The sequence below is a fragment of the Hibiscus syriacus genome, unplaced genomic scaffold (genome assembly GCF_006381635.1).
Source record: "Hibiscus syriacus cultivar Baekdansim isolate YM2019G1 unplaced genomic scaffold, ASM638163v2 tig00111330_pilon, whole genome shotgun sequence".
In the NCBI taxonomy this organism is placed as follows: Eukaryota; Viridiplantae; Streptophyta; class Magnoliopsida; order Malvales; family Malvaceae; genus Hibiscus; species Hibiscus syriacus.
In genome coordinates this window covers 5219667-5240833 of record NW_024063059.1, presented here as the reverse complement: position 1 = coordinate 5240833, position 21167 = coordinate 5219667, and the positions used below count along the sequence as shown (strand labels likewise).

The 21167-nt window shown below is 33.8% G+C and overlaps 1 protein-coding gene across 3 annotated transcripts; it reads left to right on the top strand.

Annotated features, from left to right (window-relative positions):
* Nucleotides 1–259: 259 nt before the first annotated feature.
* LOC120158618 (ubiquitin-conjugating enzyme E2-17 kDa-like) lies at nt 260–11799 on the top strand. 3 transcript variants are annotated; one of them, XM_039169436.1, is made up of 5 exons: nt 260–270; nt 8815–8894; nt 9588–9715; nt 11097–11201; nt 11533–11799. In XM_039169436.1, the coding sequence occupies exons 2-5, from the start codon at nt 8825–8827 to the stop codon at nt 11674–11676; spliced, it is 447 nt and encodes a 148-aa protein (XP_039025367.1). In that variant the 5' UTR covers nt 260–270; nt 8815–8824; the 3' UTR covers nt 11677–11799. The 3 variants fall into 3 exon arrangements, with proteins under 3 accessions (XP_039025367.1, XP_039025366.1, XP_039025368.1); XM_039169435.1 differs by lacking the exon at nt 260–270 and adding an exon at nt 8595–8685; XM_039169437.1 differs by lacking the exon at nt 260–270 and adding an exon at nt 8612–8685 and having other exon boundaries at nt 8822–8894.
* The last annotated feature ends 9368 nt before the right edge of the window (nt 11800–21167 follow it).

The following is a 21167-nucleotide window of genomic DNA, read 5'->3' as shown; positions in this document are numbered from 1 at the left end:
AAAACATATGTGGATCGATTCTATAATTTTCCCTTATAATTTAACAGCTTACTTTTTGGGCTTAATAAAAATGAAAAATTACTCTTAGGTCCCTATATTTTACGCATGTTTTGCATTTTAATCCCTAGATCTATTTTTTATTTTATTTCAAATTGGCCATTAAATTTTAATTTATTTTAATTTAGCCACGGTTTATTTCTGATTTAGCTAATAATTTTTATTTTTTTACATTTTAGTCCATGTAATTAGATTTTATGTAATTAGATCCTTGTACTGATTTTATTTTTATTGGTTATTTATGTTGTTTTTTACTATTTTTATTTTTTATTAGTATTTGTTATTTTAATTAAATTTATTATTATTCAATTTGTTTCATAGTTTAAATTTTTTAGATTTAGTTTTAAATTATATTAACAGTCGAATCAAGCCTAGAAATTAAGACGATACTCTAGTTTAATTAGGGAGCAATTCAAGTCGAGTTTTCGCATAAGATGTCGATTACTCGAATCGATTGTTCGACTTTTAAAATTTATCAATAATTAATACTTTCTAAAAAAATATTTTAAGTTTAATAATTTAGATAAAAAATAGGTTTTTAATTAGCCCCCAGCTTTAGAAATTTTAGTCCCCTAATTTCGATTAGAATTTTATTTTTGACATAATTAATTAAGATTAATATTAGAGCTTCCATTTTAGGCTTGATTTTACATTTAGTCCTTTAATTAGGTGAATTCTTAATTTGATTTTCGCTTTTTCTCGAAGTTCCAATTTAAATATTCGAAATAATGTTTATTAAAATTAATTTAAAGTAATGTTATAACCTCTACCGTAATTTAGATTTCACGCTAGTCCTTTTAATTTATGGGATAATTCAAGTTGGCCCTTGTCTAAATGCTCGAAGGACCATCTCGATTATTTGATTCGATAATTGATTAAAATCAAATAGGATTAATATTAGAACCTACACATATAGGTTTGTGTCTTTAGGTCCTTTAACTTTCATAATTTGACACCTTAAGTTAGAAAAAAGCCTTAATTTACTTTTAGTTTAATTAGGATGAATAAAATTTTGTCTTATTGCATTTTATTTATAAGTCTAAGGAAATGTTCACTTATTAGGGAATTAATGGTATAACTCCTGCAAGTATGCTCAAGGGGCGACTACTGGTGATCCCCAAAAAAGGTCGACATCTTTTTCAAAGATAGCATCATGTTTTATAAAAACGAGACAATATTCAATTATTAGACACAATAGTTGATCTCCTGCATTACGCTTGGGAGCGAATGTCATCGGTCTCGATAAACGAATACCCTTTTCAACTTTGCATCCGTAATGATTTTCAAATTAAATAAAGATCAAACTCATAATTTCCAATTTTAAATATAGGGTAATCAACTAGGTACCAATTTTTGGGCGCTTGTGGGGTGTTAATTCTTCGCCACGCGTAACTGACTCTCGAACCCGATTTCTAGATTTTCGCAGACCTTAAAACTCGATATTTTGATAAAAATAAAATGTTTTATTAAAATCACTCAGTTTTTATGGTGTCCCAATAGCACCTTAAATGATTGGTGGTGGATCCTCACATTTCGATAAATATTTTCAAAGTGAAAACCCTTGAGTCGATATCGATCTCACCCCGCCCGGGCGAAAAACGGTGTTGACATTGTGAAATCAATTCGACCTTAGCTACAAGGTTAGGTTCATAGGGCGAAAATATATCCCGATTTCATTTCTGGAGTCAGGTCAGAATTTCTCATATAAGTAACTCTCACATTACTCGTGAGGCATTTTACAAAATTTGGACAAACGTTACTGGTATTCCTTTATACATAGGTCGAGCCTTAATGGATAGAAAACTTAGGTTAGCTCATTACAGAGAAGAGCTCAACTTTAGAGTTCCAGCTTAGAGAAGTACAGAGAATAGCTCAACATTAGAGCCACCGAAGCGACCCATAATAAAAATCCCTGAAAATTTAAAAATTTCTATTAAAATGAGTAAAATCATAAAACAAATTATAATTAAAATACAAGTTCGGAAAACCAATCATATACTACAAACAGAATTAAAAGCATACACATTTTTTACTCGGATATTAAACAGAATACAACCTACATGACCCCTAATCACATGCACCATACTCCGGAAGCAACACCGGTGGAACTCCAATACTAACGTCGATAACTGAACTGGATCAATTTAACATGAAACAGTGAGTAACAGAGTGATCTTTGATAAGCTCAGTAATACAGAACTACCAAGTGATGCTGAAGGACATGCAGATAATAGGCAAGCAAAATTTTCCTTATTGATACATCTTCAGATTTTTGTGATGAGCTGAGGTACCACTGATATTTTAGGTAGTAAAAGACATGAAGATTACAGTTCAGAGGAAATGTTAGGAGGTCTAAGTTTAAGAGATCAAGATAGGGTGTCTAGTGCTTTCCTACAAAACTAGTGAAAATATACAGATCTTTTTAAAACAATAACAATTTGAAACGTATTTTTAAAACAGTACTAAAACCCTCAAACTGAACACCAATATACAGTTCCCCAGAACTGCATCCATAAGGACTTACCCTTGGGTCCATAAGGTCTTACGCTAGCCGAAGCGTAGGTCCCCACCTGAGGGGAGTGCCCTCAGGTCTATAAGGACTTACCCAAAGAACATAGCAGAGGTGCCACCCTAAGGGAGTTCCTTATAGTCCATAAGGTCTTACCACTAGGCCCATTAGGCCGAGCAGCCCACCCAAGGGTCACCTTAGATCCGTAAGGAATTACCAACTCGATCGATCTGAACCTATATAAGGAATTGCCAATTTGACTGAGTTGAACATGTCATAAGCAATTAACAGTTCGATCGATATAAACTTATATAAGGAATTACCAGTTTGATTGAGATGAACCTGTAGAGACTTCATACCAGATCCCAAAGTACCCCGAAGAAAAAACATTTTTCAGACAGTAATCAGTGGTAGCATGAAATCAGAGTTAAGACATATCAATTCAGTAAAAACAGTATCCAGAGATCATGAATCAGACATGAAGACTGAAAACTTTAGTAAGTCAGAAATCTCAGTAAAACACATTTCAGAACAGATAAAATAATCATATAACATTTAAGGAACACACTAGAGGATCCAGTTATTTTCCGAAGGTACTGGTATTTATCAGGTATGGAGCAATGAAACTTCTGTAAATTGATTAAATTCATAAATGAGATCCCTATAAAAGGGTTTGATAGCTGACAGATTCATCATTTATTTGGGACATAATTTATCAAGATCATATAGTATTCATATATTTTTCGGAGGCACTAAGTAATCAGAAAAGTATTTGGAATCTCTTGCATCAGAATTACTTGTGATTTTAGATATGACATGAGTGTTTCCATTATTCAGGAAATCAGGGGTAATTTGGACATTAGGTTCTTGGAGGATTCTTAGTAATTTGATCCAATAAGGGAGAAACGATGATTCACGGTATTTATAATTCGTTTCGATTTATCAGGATATCGAGTTAACTTGAAATGAACAAATCCTAGCAAAGTGATACCTATCAACCGGTCAAATAGATGCACTTCAAGGGTATTCACACTTTAATACTAACAACTCTCGTCAAACTAACCATCTTCAAAATCATCGTTGAATGGATCTTAGGGAGACGAGCATTCATTCAGTTATTTTGTGAATTGGGGTTACCTTAGGTCATTTACACTCAATGGGCATTTTGGTCATTTTATAATTCAAGGGTATTCAATAATTTTCTTGATTCAAGCATATGAATCTTTGTAGTAATTTATTTATTAGGTGGTTTTGTCCAAAGATCACCAAATCTAAATCATTTACCATCTTGAAGGTTAGAAATCAGTTATATAGGATTTTCTAAGGAAAACTAGCATTTTTCCATATACATCAGTAGTTTCTTCGGATCAATATGTCTTTTCAGAGTTATTTTTCCATTTCCATAGATGATTATTGTCCTTTATATAACATGAGGGTATTTTCATAATTTTACCCCATAAGGGTATTCTCGTAATTTTACCTAACAGAGGTATTGTCATAATTTCTCATCCGAGTACCTTTGCCACTTAACCTTTAAGGAGATAAAATAGAATTTATAGATCTTGAGGTCGATTGCTTATTATTTAATCACGGAACTTGTAAATTTAATTTCTATCGGTATCCCAATTTCTTATACGAGTCATCTGAGTCATATTCAGATACCAACTTTTTACCGTATACAGATCGAGTTTAGAAAAAAAAATTCTATACAGATGAGACCAAACATATTCATCCATGCATTTACCAATTCCAACATGTTCCATAAAGCATGCATAAGGTACTAATGTATTACCTTGATTTTTGTGCTCTATTGATCGAACATTTAAACTCCATTCGATCACTCTCGAACTTGAATCCAACGTTCAATAATTTCTCAGATACATAATAAACGAATTTACGTCATAAACTAAACTTAATCGAAAAACCAAATTGAATCCGAAGATAAAACACTGAAAATGGCTTACCAAGTGCAAATTTGGTAAAACAGACTTCGGATTCAGACTCAGGGCGTCGAAAAATATAAAATAGGGCTTTTCAGAAAATTTAACTTTTACGGTCAAAGTTAACGGTCAACGGGTCGGGTTAAAAAGACCAGGTTCAGTCTGGTCCAAACTGACTAGACCGGTTCTAGAAGGTTTCCTAGCGGTCCGAAGATGCCCATACGCACACAGAGGTGCATGGCAACGGGCTCGAGGTAATCGGTCGATTACTCTTACAGGTTCAATTAACCAATTGAAATCAATATTCAACCAAACATCAACCCAAAATTCATCGAAAATAAAATAAAAGGCCGAAACACTTACCCATATCGGTAATCGACAAAACTGATGACGTTGACGTGACCCACCTGAAACATGCCAGTGAACACGTTGGTGATGGGGGTGAGGTAAGAAGGTCATCGGATATGTCGAACCAAAGGAAAATCGAGCGACCAGGGTGGGATTTTGGGGATTTTTTTCATCACACGAAAATCCATCAATTCGCGGTGATATAAGACGTTTCACGGTAAGACAATACTCGGGCTTCAATCTTCGGTCGACGATCAGCACAATGGTTGCGGCGACAGGTTGAACGGTGGTTGGACAACAATGAATTTGGGGTGAAAAGGGGAGGGACGCAATCGACTAGGGATTTTGGTTTTAATTTAGGGATTTTTACTCGATCGATGAGGGGGTTTATTTTTAACTATCCAAAAAAATGGTAAAATTTAAGGTTAAGTCCTTGAATTTTCCACAAGTTCCAAAATTGAGTTGTAACTTTTAAAAAATTACAATTTGGTCTTCAATTTCTCCCTTATTGTGACTTTAATTCAATACTTAAAATTATTAAAATCTAGCCCCTAAATTAGGGTGTGACAGAGAATCATTTGAAAGTCGCCGGAGGAGCTTAGTCTGCGTGTCGATTTTTATTCAATTTCTTTTGCCTCAGCCATCAGCTTGCCTCACCGCCGCCATCAATAAATTCCTTGCCATCGTGCAATTGAAACCTGATCGAGACTGTCACCCCTCATCATTCTATTGTCGATCGTAGGTTTTGGTAAGGTTTCGATTGTTTTTTTATTGATTTATATTATTATGGTTGAATTTTGGGCTAGTTATGGTTTAATTTTGTTGATTTGGTGCTCTCAGAATGCTCGACAGCCGCCCGTGACCCCGTCCGCACCGTTACGCGCCTCCGCGTACGCATCTGGCTCGTCCTCCCCAGCCATGACCCTTCTAAAATCAGTCCAAGTGAACTAAACCTGTTTAAACCAGTCTGAGTCAACCTGAACCGACCGAGTCACCCAAAACCAGTCTGACCCATTGACCTAGACCCAACTTGTTGACTTTGATCTTACTATTGACATGTTCGTTGACCATTGAACTGTCTGTTGACTTTGATTTTGAACAGTTAACTGTTAACTGATTTATTTATTATGATGCCATTAATTAAGGTACTTATGGATCTCCTGACCGTTCGTCTGCTCAACCTGGTTCCTCCCGATCCGCTTGACTATGAGAGCCCGTGATTACTCGTATAGTTCTATAACCCTGTTAAATATTTAGTCTAGTATATTACTACGAGTATAACCTTGTTCTGATATAACCTAGGTTCGCGTACAATAGAAGAGCGTAGTGAAGCTGGTGCTCGATAGATCTCTCAGATTGACTCTTTTTGTAAGGTGTGTTCCTTGTGTGCCATATAATTATTTTAAATATATATTTGAAATACCATGTGCGCATGATTATTTTCTCTGATTTGAAATGAATTGTTTGCTCTGGTTTGACTACCATAATGATTTAACTGATTTAAGTATGATTCATGATTTACTATATTTTAAATCATGCTTGCTTGACACATATTTTCTTGTTACTGATAAATAAATATGTCTGAACTCTGATTTCCTATTATCACTGGTTACTGTCTGAAAAATATTTTCTTCGGCGTATTATAGGATCTCGTATGAAGTCTCTGCAGGTTCAACTTTGATCAAGCTAGTAATTCCTTATATATGTTTAGTATCGATCAAGTTGGTAATTCCTTATGGACCTAAGGCGACCCTTGGGTGGGCTCTTGGGCCAATGTGCATAGTGGTAAGACCTTATGGACCTTAGGTACTCCTTTAGGGTGGCTCCTCTGCTATGTGCATTGGGTAAGTCCTTATGGGCCTAAGGGTACATCCCTCAAGTGAACACCTACGCTTCGGCTAGGGTAAGACTTTATGGACCCAAGGTGCTCCCTTAGGTTGGCACCTACGCCTTTTGGGCCTAGGGTAAGTCCTTATGGATGTAGTTTTGGGTAACTGCATATGATGTTCGATTGGGGTGATTTTGTATTTTAAGCTAAAAACACTACTGATGTTTTCATAACTTGAAACTGAATTGATTTGAAAACTTAACTGTATGTTTTATTTATGCATTGTTGGAACACATTGACATCTCTAGCTCACTCCCCCAAACTTTTCTCTTTCAGATACTTTTTAATAAGCGACCCGGACCTGACATTTGGAGGATCGACACATTCATTCAATATCATTTTTTCGTAATGTATTTATCTTCCGAGTTGCATTTATTTTGGGTGACATGTGCCTATATTTTGAAAATATTGGTTTTACAACGTATGTTGCTTTTGATACTAATGATATATTTTCTTCGAAACTGATTGTGGAATAGTTTATTTTACTCAGTCCTTACAATGATTTTTAATTACTGAATTTGAACTTTAATATTATCAACTATATTTTTAAATATATTTATTCATAATATGGTTTTAAATAATTGAAAAATGTTTTGGAAATTTTTATTATAATCCGCTAGATCTGGTCATAAAGCATAGATCGGGTCTAGGGGGTTACATTTAGTTAATTTGTGAATTAGCCTTAGAAAGACTTAATACACTTTTTAGTGCCTAAACTATACCTTAAAATACCATTTGGTGCCTAAAGAATATTTTGCTAACAATAAGTGTCTAATGTTTTTTCGTTATACTTTTAGGTGCTTACCATTGTTTTTTTTTATTTTTTAGGTGTATACAGTTATATTTTTAGTTTTTTTAATTTAATAATAAAAATATTATTTTTAAATAAAAATAAAAGATAAACCCTCTCTCACGTCGTATCTCTCCCTCTCATCCCCTAATCGTCGATGGCGAAGGGTCACCACCGATCGAGTTTTGTTCAGAGCAGGATGAAGAACTCAACAGTGGTGGCCATGTAACGTACGAACGACTATAGTCATCGAAATCGCCAAAAAAATCAACGAGAAACCTAGAAATCCGACTACCTTTGCGGCTTTTTTTTACTACGATCGCACATTTTCACGAGGGGTGAGGGATTGAATTTTGGTCGTAGCGGAAAAACGATTCTGATGGTGTCAATGGTAACGGTCACAGACCAATGGTGGCCTATCAACGATGAAATATGTAAATTTTGGGATTTCTTATTTTTTTTAATTACAATATTAAGTTTTTTAAATAAAATAATTTTTTAAATTTTATATGCATGATAACGATCAAATTTAACGGCCGTTTCAGTCCAAACATCTAATATTGTAACATTGGATTCAGTCTAAACACCTAATATTGTAACATTGGAAATGTTAGTCACCTATTGTTAGCAAAAAAATTCTTTAGGCACCAAATCATATTTCGAGGTATAGTTTAGGTATTAAAAGTTGTCTTAAGCCTTTTAGAAAAGAAAAATAAAGTTATTGCATACTAATTATATAAATGGTAGCTAAACTTTGATGAGATGAAACTTTAGCCAATAAAGTATTATAAATTACAAAATAGTCATTAAACTTCTTAATTGGTTACAAAAAATAATCATTTAAATCTAGCATACTATTACAAAATATTCATTAAAATTATCAAAATTTATCACTATTTTATAACATAAAGTGACCACTTTGTAATAGTTCAATAAATTTAATAATCATTTTATAATTTCTAAATTTTCAATGGACAAAAATTATTTTGAAATAGTTAAGTAACCATTTGTGTACTTTATCAAATTATTATTCAAAACTCATTTTCTCGGACGTCTCTTTTTAAACTTTTTATTTTCCTATTTACAAGTCTTCCGATATTTTCAGCGACTAAGAAACAAACGGACAATAGCCCAGAACAGGAGGATCTCTCAGGTACTGTTTTTTCTCTCCAATCTTTGTTTTAGTTCCCTGTTCTCTTATGGTTTCTCCAATGATTTTTCGGATAAAAGCGATCTAGGTTGCGATTTTTATTTTATTTTAATTATTTTTGGTTTGTTTTAGGGTTTAGGTGATGGCTTCTAAGCGGATTCTGAAGGAGCTCAAGGATCTCCAGAAAGATCCTCCTACCTCTTGCAGCGCAGGTTCAATTTTATATCTTCTCTATTTCGTATATCTGTTTATTTATTTATTGTGGTTTTCTCATCATCTTTTTTTTATTTTTAGATTTGTTTAATTTGAGACTTTTTTATTAAAAAAAATATTAGAATAGTTTTTTAGATATCTGCCTTTTGTTTTTCAAATTATGATATGGTATAACTAGTATCGCTGATAACTGAATTTAAATTGTATATGGTGAATCTATTCTACTATTTGTCTTTTCATTTTGACCATGATGATTTCATTTGATTCTAATTACAATTTCATTTTTTTCAAGTTTTAGATTTACATCATTGGATTTTTATTGATGATAAATAGTTAAGACCCTTTTCTCAAATTTTTATTTCAAGTCTTAATGATTACTATTCAGGTCTATTTGTTAAGTTGTTATACAAAATTGTTCTTGTATATGTGAAGTTGTTATACAAAATTGTTCTTGTATATGTGAAGTTGTAATGCAATAATTTGCATATTGCATGTATTTACTGTAGGAACTCATCATTTCTGTTTTACATGTTCAAATTGTTTAGTGGTGCTACAACTTACAGTTTCTTAAGGCAGATGAGAGAAGGATGAGTGGTTCATTTAATTTTTAGTTATGGAAAGATTTTGATAAGGTTACTTGCAGATTGTTCATCTAACTGGTGGCTTTTACTTCTTTCTATGATTGAATTAAGGCCCTGTTGCGGAAGACATGTTTCATTGGCAAGCAACTATAATGGGTCCTCCTGACAGTCCATATGCTGGTGGAGTGTTTCTAATCACCATTCATTTCCCTCCAGACTATCCATTTAAACCACCTAAGGTACTCAATTGAATTCTTTAACCAAACTAATTCACATTCTTTCCTGTCTTGGCTATATATTTTTTTTATTTCTAGCCGCCAAGTGTTGTATCCCATATCAATTTGTTATTGGGTTTCCTATTGTAATAAGTCCCTCCACTTATTACTATATGGTTTCAATTTGGGTGCTTAACATTGTATCAGATGTCATGTTCTATTATGGTGTTCTTCCTACATAGCCCTTTGCGAGGTTGTCTATATGTTTGACCCGGTTGAGCTACACGTTAGGGGGAGTGTTATGTGATGTTATCTCAAAATTATTAAGTATTGTGTGTGGTGTGGTCAAATTTTCAAGTTGTGCCCCTCGACCTATTACCATTTGGTTTTAAGTTGGATGCCTAACGTTAACTTTCTTGAATATATAGCTGACTGTAATTGGTTGTCTTTTCCATTTGAAATCATGATTCTATGAGTCTCTCTTAAATGTCTTTAATAAAACTGCATGGCATATTCCACAACTTTATGTCAACCAGCTATTCTTCTGTTAACCATCTATGCAAGTTCTGTAGACATGGTTGTTACCCCCTCAGAAATCCAATACAGCTGTTCTTTTGATGCAGACCATGTCATGAGTATTCCTTCTTTTTCCTGATTTATATATCAATACTTGGAGTGATATGTTTATGTTGTGTAAATGTTTAAAACGTTCTTGTTATATATCTAATTCATTGTAGATATAATGATCAAGTTGTCTCTACAGGGCAAGTCACTTGTGGCAAACATTACTTGGCAATGAACTGAGTAAATGCTAACTTGATTGCCTTTTAGCCATTTTTAGCTTATTTCTGGCGCACAAATATTTTCTCTCCATAGGGCATGTATGCATGCACGTGTACCAGGTGTCTAATGATTTAGTTTATGCATGAAAGGCTTTTGTTAGGTGGCTTTGGGAGCCAAATTTTACATGATCTATTGTTACTTTTACTTTTGTATAACAATGTCAGGTAAGAGCTTTCTCCTTAACATTCATGCGGATATATTATTCTAGTTATGGCTCCTCACATTTGCTGTATACTTTTTTAAACAATTTTTTTTGGTGGTGGATGCTATGGGAATTTATTTAGAATTTTATAATATAATGATGATGCTTGTTCACTAAAGATGGAATAACATCAAATTTATTGTAACCAATTGGTAGTGGCTTCTCAATGCTAGACTTTTAATTCTTATTATGACAGGTTAAAACGTAGGGTGAAAGTTTTACATGCTTTTACAACCTTAATGGCATTATAACATACTTGTTTAGTAGCTGACTTCTGACCAACAAGTTTCTCTTGTATTTTTGTTCAACTAGCCTTTACCCCCTTCTCTTTTAACTTATTATTATTTTTCTTCCATTCAGATTGCATTCAGGACAAAAGTCTTTCATCCTAATATTAACAGCAATGGTAGCATTTGCCTTGATATTTTGAAGGAGCAGTGGAGCCCTGCCCTAACCATATCCAAGGTTGGTTCAACACTCCCAACTGCCCTCATGTTAAACTTTGTTTTGTCCGATTATATGTTACTGCATTCTATCGGCCATTCTTCATAAAGCCTTTAAAATCAAAAGTACCTTTTTAAAATGAAAGACTATCAAGCCTTGAAGATTTAGCATTTCATCAGCTGGCCCAAGTCGTTTTGCACCATGGATAGTTGTTATTTTCTATCTGGTGACCCTTGTGTAGTGTGCGCCTGTATATATGTATTATATTATATTGTTATCATGAAACTCTTGCTTGTCTTGTTTTACTCGTATTAGGATTAGGGCGTGATCTTATTTTTATTTTTGATTCTAGGTATTGCTATCAATCTGCTCACTGTTGACGGATCCTAATCCTGATGACCCATTGGTGCCGGAGATTGCCCACATGTACAAGACCGACAAGAGCAAGTATGAGACAACTGCTCGGAGCTGGACCCAGAAGTATGCTATGGGTTAATATGGTACAATGCGTGATATCACTTCTTTATTTAGTGGACTAAGCCGTGCTTGTTTGTATGGAAATTATGTTTGAAACTTGAAAAGCCCCCTACACTTTTTCAATCTACCATACTTGGATTTTCATTCCGTAAAAGTAAAAAGCCTAATCGAGCTATAATCTCTTTGATGTACATGTCGAATCCGGATCCTATTGATGCCCAAAACGACGAACATCCTGTTTTTTCAGAAGCTTTAAAGTTGACAGATTTTGACCAAGCCGGTTGCATGGCTAACCGGTATGTATGCATTTATAGGCATGCACTTGAGCTCGTTATCAATTCCCTCCATTTATGATGATCATGAAAGAATAAACAGGTGCAGTGCATTCATTTACACTTTAGATCCTTGTTAGCGTGAACAAAGTCCTTAAGTTGGGGGAAGAAAAGTTAGTGACTTTTTAATAGCGGAAAGGAACATTAAGTTTATGAGGTGGTTTTAATTAACTTATGTGATATTAGTTTAAAATATGATTGAGTCAATTTAATGTAAATATTGACAGTAACGGTATGGTTAATATCATTTAAATAATTAAATTGTTTAATAATAAAATTAAAAGATCATTGATTATATATATATTTATTGTTTTTTTAATAGTTTGGGGTAGTTATAAGGTAATATTTGTTTATATTTTTTTGGTCATTGATCACAATACACTTTATATACACAATTGTTTGAACTCAACTTTTAAAAGAGAAATACACTCTTTAACTACTAAGATCATTAGATGGATTAATGAACTCAAGTATTGAAGATAAATATACTCTTTAACCATTAAGATCATTAGATGGGTTAATGAATTCAAGTGTTCAAAGGTATATTTACCTTAGCTAAAAACTTGAATTAAAAATGGCAAAATGGCACAAAAATTGTATCTAAAAAATCTTTAAATAATTCACTCCATCGATTATTTCCGAGAGTAAGGTCTTTTCTACTATGACATATCGAAGATGTATAGTTTTCCATGCGTCTTTAGAAATCTCCAAGGTTGCAGTGCATCTTCGAGCTTATTTGATAAAGTAGCCACGATTGATATGAATCTTCACCATTGTTTAGAAGACTAATGATTTCCATGCGTCTTCAAGTTTGCTCTTGAAGACTCCATGATTTCCATGCATTTTTAACCTAAGAATTTCAAGTTTCGATGCCCTGCTATGCGTGCAAAACCAAGTTTGTATAAAAAAATATTTCAAATGCATATACTTATTTGATAAGTACCACGATTGATATGAATCTTCACCATGTTTAGAAGACTAATGATTTCCATGCGTCTTCAAGTTTGCTCTGAAGACTCCATGATTCCATGCATTTTTAACCTAAGAATTTCAAGTTTCGATGCCCTGCTATGCGTGCAAAACCAAGTTTGTATAAAAAATATTTCAATGCATATATATATATAATATATATATATATATATATATATATATATATATATATATATATATATATATGAGTTGGGGGTATTATCTTATTGAAGGATGAAAAAAATAGAGAAGATTGAAAGAGGGAGCATTCGGTAGGAGCATTTGAGAAAAAATTTAACGAAATTTTCTTTTATTATTTTGAGTAAGTATTCGAATAATTTATATATATTTTTAATATTTTACCCTATATTATTGTGTTAAATGACATTGTTGAGTTCTTTTTACATATTATAGAGTGAGTAAGAAGTTGTTTCAAGATATATATATATATATATATATGTAAATCAAGTTGTGGGAATAAGCTCTCAACTAAGTATAAAGAGATTTTATTTGAATCATTTTATGATTTATTGTTATGTTTATATCACTTTTATAATATTTTTAGTTTTTTCTTGTTTTTTTTAAACATTACTATAATTTTTTAATATTATTGATATAGTATTTGTAGTAAAAATGTAAAAACAATTAGAACATTATTATTAAAAATATTATTTCAGTCGTTTTGCCTTATTAATTATTGAAAATATTACTAAAAAATTTAATCATTATCTTGTAAGTGGGTTCAAGTCATTTGATTATGAACATCTTTAAATAATAGCGATATGTTATTAAAAAATATTTTTTTAATTTTATATACATATATATATTTCGTATGTAGAGAAAACGAGCAACAATTTCTTCATGATTCTCCATTATAGACAAATTATAGAAAATGAGGGCAGTGTAATTTTTCAGTTTGAAAGACCTATAAATATGATGTTTAAAAGGTAGGTTACATTTGTAGAAATGAAGAAGATAAAAAAAATCTGAGCTATAATTGATGGTTTGAGGTACACGTTTATGATATGTCTCAATCTAGTCATGTAACACCCCAAATTAAGGTCAGTATTTTCGAGCTAACTCGATAGTTTTAGATAGCCCATTAACCTTGTAAGAAGCCTTGACCTAAAGTTGAGTTTGTTTGGGCATAGATTGAGCCCAAATGTTAATAAAAAATAGTATTTTTGAATTAGAATTTAAGATTGGAGGACCAAGGGATTAATTATACCCTTAAGTTTTTTAAAGGCTGATTTCCCACTAATGGGTGTGAGGTTACAAGACTGAGAAATGGCTCTCTTCTCTTCTCTTTTTCTTCACCCAAACTTGTCTTCTTCCACATTCAAACTTTCCTTTATTCTTCCTTGTATCTTAAAAAAAGATAATATCTTTGTAGTCTTACAAGCCTATCACGAAAATCTTAAGGTAAGAGTTGTAATCCTATAATCCCATGTTTTCATTCAAGCTCTCAAACTCAAGTATTGGCCATGGTGGCCTAGGTGGGGATTTAGAAACCCTTGTTAATCTAGCTTGTTTTTTGTGGTTTAGAGCTTTAAGGAAACCTTCTTAGCTTCCAAAGTGAGTTAGTAACTCATTTCCCTTATTTATGTCTAGTGAAAGAAGTGGGAGAAAGCTCCAAGACCAAAGGCAAGGAGAAGTTGGTACTAGGTTGAGTTGATGACGTTTTCCAGTAGTCTAGGATCAAGGTAACATATTTCTAACTTCTCTATAACACATGTGAGTCATTAGATATGCATAGTTAGCTTGTATGAGAACATGAAGCATTGTAAAAGCATCCATGATAGATTTCAGTTTATGATGTTATTTAGCATGGAAATTGACCTTTAATGACCCCTTTAATCTTATATAAGGCTTAAATAATGTTTAAGGGTCTCAGAGGGACATGAGGAAACTTGGGTGTCATTTTTGTGCTTTAAACAAACCATTCTTGGGTTTGAGTATTGGTAGTGGATGAACAATATCAATATTGTTCTTCAAATGGCTAATAATAGGGAGTTTTGATCAGGTGGTATCGATACCCTGTTCATTGGGTATCGATATTGTCCTTGGGGGTTATTGATACCATATGGTGGGGTATCAGTACCATTGTTAAGATGCAAACACTAGAAGGTAATTTTGGTATCAATACTAATGGTGGGTACCGATATTAAGGGTTCAATATCAATGCTCTAAAAATGAGTATTGATACTATAGAGTTTCCTCAGTTCATATAATATGATTTTGGTATCGATACTCAGGATGATATTGATACCATAATAGAGAGATACCAGTACTTTAACTAAGGTTCTCGGTACCACAAAACTTTCTTAGATTCTAGAATACCAGTCAGGTATCGGTACCAAGGGTGAGTACCAATACCAAAGTGTTAGTACCGATACTAAAAGGCTCAGTATGGTACCATCGTCCCACAAACTCAACAATTTCACGCTTCATCTCTAGCAACCAATACAATTCACAGAGATCCTTGTACATCTTCGTACTACCCGGATGCACTGAAAAATAACCACTATATGCTTCCAACAAAATCTCACGCATCAAGTCCACATCATCTAGTACACACATGCAACCTTGAAAAAACAAAATACCATCATCATTCAACGAATAGCTACTCTCAGAACCATCTCAAAACAACTGAACTTTCGCAGCTAATAACCAGTCAAACAACGGCATCTCTCGACTTCGTTGCGACAAAACTGGATGAACTCGAATCTCTGCAACTAAAGCACCATCATCCGCAATGCTTGATTAAGTGAATAAAGCTTGCAACTCCCCCATCTACTTACGACTCAACGTATCAGCTACTTCATTCTCCTTCCTAGGATGATATTCTATCAAACAATCATAATCCTTTAATAACTCAACCAACATCTTTGCCTTAAATTCAATTTCATCTGAATCAAGAGATCCTTAAGACTCTTACACTTCTCACCATCCAAATAATGTCGCCAAATCTTCAATACGAACACTAATGCTACTAACTCCAAATTATGCGTCGAGTAATTACGCTCGGGAGGTCGTAGTTGCCTTGATGCATAGGCCACCACTCTACCCTCTTGCATCAACACACAACCAAGTCCAATAATGGATGCATCATTGTAAACTACAAAAACTTTCCCTGATTTTGGATATAATAACACATGAGCCTCGGTTAAAACCATCTTCAGTTTCTCAAAACTACGATGTCTTTCCTCTGTCCACTAAAACTTCATATTCTTCTGCAACAATATCATTAAAGGTGCAACAATTAAAGAAAATCTTTCAACAAATCTACGGTAATACCCAACCAATCCAAGGAAACTACGAACTATAGTAGTGATCTTTTGTGGTTTCCTCTCTACTATAGACTTACTTTTATTCAAAAAAATGCAAAATACCCTCGTCTAGAACCACATGACCCAAGAATTCCACTTTCTTAAGTTAAAACTCACACTTCAAGAACTTTGCATACAACTACTTCTCTTGCAAAACTTATAGAACAATCCTAAGGTCCGAATCATGCTCCTCTTCTGTTCGGGAATACACCAGAATGTCATCGATGAAAACTACCACAAACTGATCCAAAAGCTGATGAAAAACTTGGTTTATCAAATCCATAAAACCGGTTGGAGAGTTCTTCAAACTGAAGGGCGTCACTAGGAACTCATAATGTCCATAATACATCCTAAACATAAATGTAATCATCATTGCATCTGGTTTATAACCTTTCAACTAATAATAACCTGATTTAAGATCAATCTTTGAAAACACCTTAGCCCCTCGAAACTGATCAAACAAGTTATCAATCCTTAGTAATTGGTACCGATTTTTATCGCTAACATGTTCAATTGACGATAATCAATGCACATGCGCATTGTACCATCATTCTTAATAAAAACATCAAAGCACCCAACGACGAAATACTCGAACGAATGAACCCATGATCAAGAAATTCTTGCAATTACGTCTTCAAATCCTTCAACTCCTTAGGTGCCATGCGATAGGGAGCAATATACACCAGAGCTGAATCGATATAAGTCTCGATGCGAAACTCAATCACACGATCCAATGATAACCCTAAAATATCTTCAGGGAACACATCTAGAAAGTCCTTCATCGTAGAATATCCTAAACACACAACTCCTTACTTCTCGGATTAAGGATATACGCAAAATATGCATCACATTCTTTGTTTAACATCTTGCTTACATCTAACGCTGAAACAATGTTAGAAATGAACCCAAGCCTTTCTCCAACGACCACCAACTCAATCCCCTCGGATGTCTTCAAGATAGCACGTGACAATTCAAAATCCAAATGCACACGATGTTCTCAAAGACAATTTGTCCTCAGAATGACGTCAAAACCATGAAACGATAATTCCATAAAGTTAACTAGAAACACCTCACCTTGAATAACCAACAGACACCTCTGGTAAACTTTATCTACTAATGCACTTTCACCCAAAGCACCCGTGACCACCATACCTACTTCACTGATGCTTACAGGAATATTTAACTGATATACCAAATGGCTATGAATATATGAATGTGAAGAACTAGAATCAATCAATGCGACCAAAGGAAAAGACTCTACAGTAAAGATACATGTGATCACAACGGTAGGCGTACGATCCTGAGGCTCATGGATAGCATAAATTCTCCTAGGTCCACTACCTTCAGTTGGAGCACCAAAACCACATCCTCTGCCTCAAATCTTATTTTACTGACCACCACTAACTAAACCACCTCCACGACCTGGTGGAGCGACAACAACTCGATCCTTAATTCTTTGTGGACAATCCCAAATATGATGTCCCACAACTCCACAGAGGAAACAAGCTCCTGAACGTCACCAACACTCACCTCCATGATTCTTTCCACAAGTATCATACGAAAGATGTCTAGCATACCCAACACCTAGTGGAACAAATCTATTTGCAAGCCTTTATCGAAAATCACGACGATCACCTTTGTTATGATCAACAAAACTATTACCCCTCTTTGCTAAGCGACCCTAGAAACCCAAAGCATTAGACAGTCTATTTCCTTAAACTTTATGGTTAGGCTCACACAAGGCACTCTCCACATCTCTTGCTTGATCAACCAAATTATTAAACATATCTGAAGAACCGCTCACCAATTAAGCACGAATATCACGGTTCAACCCATCCTTAAATCTATGACACCGCTCAGCCTCAGTTGGTACAATCTCAACAACATACTCACTAAGTCTGAGAAAATCTACCTCATATTAAAAAAACTAACATCCTACCTTGAACCAAATTAAGAAATTCCTTCTTCCTAGCGTTTGTGTACTAATAACCCAGAAACTTTCTTCAGAATGACTCCTAAAAGAACACCCAAGTCACGCAATTGGCTTTAGTCCCTGTTTTAATTATTGACCACAAGTAGTGTGCATCGCCCTGAAGCAAAGACGCCACACATTCCAACTTCTCAATGTCAGAGCAACTTATTTGCTCAAGAATCTGCATGACGCTATCCAACAATTCTTCAACTACAATTGGATCTATACGACGAACTCCACTAAACGCTTTAGCTCCAAGCCATCTCAAGCGCTCCGAAGGCAACATACAATTCAGCGACTCAAGTGCGGGAACTGGGCAACATTAGGAACTACTCTCTGGAAAGCACCAATAATCGCTTCTGCTAATTGATCGATTGAAAGGTTGGGGTTTAGAGCCATATATAGAGGTCTATTGACACTATTCCCAACCGCAGTTGCATTAGCGCCAGTGGAAGGGAATTGACCATTAGGAGCTCCTAATATAGCATGCGTGACGCCATAGAGAACTATACTAGCAAAGAACTACACAAATAAAAAAACCTAAAGTTAGAAGCTCATCGGGTGATCAAAAATTAACTGTAAGTTTAAAAAACATTCGAGGCAATGTGGTTCATGATTATCTACCCCGACATACATGCACATACTCATATAACCATAGTTTTGATACCACCAAATGCAATGCCCGATACCCGACCACATAGGAAGACACAAATATCTTAGCGTATATTAGACTATGATCTTATCAGACATGCAAAAATCTCATAAACATGCGTACTTGTCATCACCCATTTTATCAGGGTGGTGACATTATTAGTGGGTTATTTTTAAATAAAGTATATAGTTATAATATGTCTTTTAAAAAATAAAAAATACTTTGTATTGTTTTAATGTGTTGGTATGCTAGTATATTAGCATAGTTTTTCATTAGTATAATGCACATTAAGTGTATAATTTATTAACATAATGTTTTGGTAAACATATTATATGATATATAATTTTATCTTACGTGATTTTTATAAATGATATTAGTATAATTTTCATGGTATAAATATAGTTTTATGTAAATAATATAGTATAGTTTTCATAAATAAAACTAGCATATAGTTTTGATTTTCATATTACATGGTTTATATTAGCGCATGGGCTTGATTTGCATATTATGCGATTTTACTTTTACATGGTTTCCTATATGAAATAAATAGTAGTGTGTCCTTTAATAAATAGCGAAATCCATTCTATATTAGCATAAACCCAATTAAAAAATAAGTCCATTTATATGTATATATATGATCCATTTACATGTATATATAATATTGTGGAATGGAGGGAAGCTTTTGATTTTTAATTTTTAAAATGGGACAAGCAATTAAGTGGGCTCAACTTTTTAGGATGGCATTTGTGGAATAAAAAGAAACAACACAAAATGGTTTCACGCGTGTTAGGCTTAGAGCCCGTTTGGATCGAATTTAATATTTTCAGCAGACATATTTGTTTCATGATGAAGGATACTCATATTTGGTTGGAGTATGATTTTTAAGTGAGGGTAATGTTATAATACCAATAGTAAATTTGTGTTTTATTCTTAGGAATGTTAATTCCACATGTATGTTAGTTTTATTTTATTCCCGGGCTAAAATACCTTCTTTTTTCAGTTTATCTCTGTGTGATATCTTCTTCTTTCCGTATTGCTCTGTTTTGAAAATCGGATTGGACCGACCGGTTTAACCGGGAACCGTTGCTTAGTCCGGTTCAATCTAAACTGGTTGAACCGCTATTAGTGAACCGGCCAGAACCGTTCGAACCGGACCGGCTGAAAACCGGAAAAAACCAGGAAAAACCAAGATTTTTGTTTTTTTTAAAAAAAATTAAACCAAACAACGTCGTTTGTTAAACGAGCCAAGTCGAACTCGAGTATTGCTGAGCTCGACTCGTACTTGAAAACTTTAAAAGTAAGCTCAACTCAACTAAAACTCACAAGCTAAAAATTATCAAGTTCAACTCAAATTCGAAATATAATATTGAAACTTGAACTCAAAAAGGCTTGAACTCAAAAAAAAATTAGAAGCTCGATTGAAGCCTAAAATTCGAGCTTGATTGAAGTGAAAGAATAGTTATATAATTATAGTTATATAATTTTGTTATGATTTTTTTAACCCCAAATTTATTTTTTAATTATAGTTATATAATTATATTTATTATTTAATATGTTTTACCTTAAATATTATATTGTAGTTAATTTGAATCATTTTGTTTCACTTGATTTTATGGTTTTTAACTTATATATGTTATGACTTGCTTTGAATATGACTTGTGATATAAAAAATTATTTTTTATTAAATATTTTTTATTTAATTTTTTAAATAATTATGATGTCGTCCGATTTTTCCGACCGATCGAACTGGTTCAACCGGTTGAACCGGTGAACTGATAGCATGACCGATCCGTTAACCGGTCCTGTTTTAAAAATCATGCCGTACTGTGAAAAATTCATCGTTTTTCCAGTGAGATTCCTTATAAGATTTCTTCTCCCCTCCCTTTCTACTCCCCGCTAGCATATATTTCTCGGTCCGAGTCACTTAAATCTGCATAGTCTTGCTAAAATTTTAATCTCAATGGATGAAACTCTCGGCCAAATTCCTACCCAGAACAGTGGTTCGGTTATGCCTGATCTGACATTTTTAATTTTAATAATGTGCTTGTTTCTTTATGCTTCCTCTGTTAAGTTTTGGTTGTTGTATTGGACTGTTTGGCTGCTTCAATGGTTTTACTGTTTGCTTTTAACCTTGATTATTCCAAAAATATTATGATTCCAGTCTTTCACTCTCCTCGTGAACGTTTCAGATTCCCTTCAGATTATGATTCCAAAATCCTTGTCTGCAGCAACCTCCCTCAACCCTTCAGATTCCCC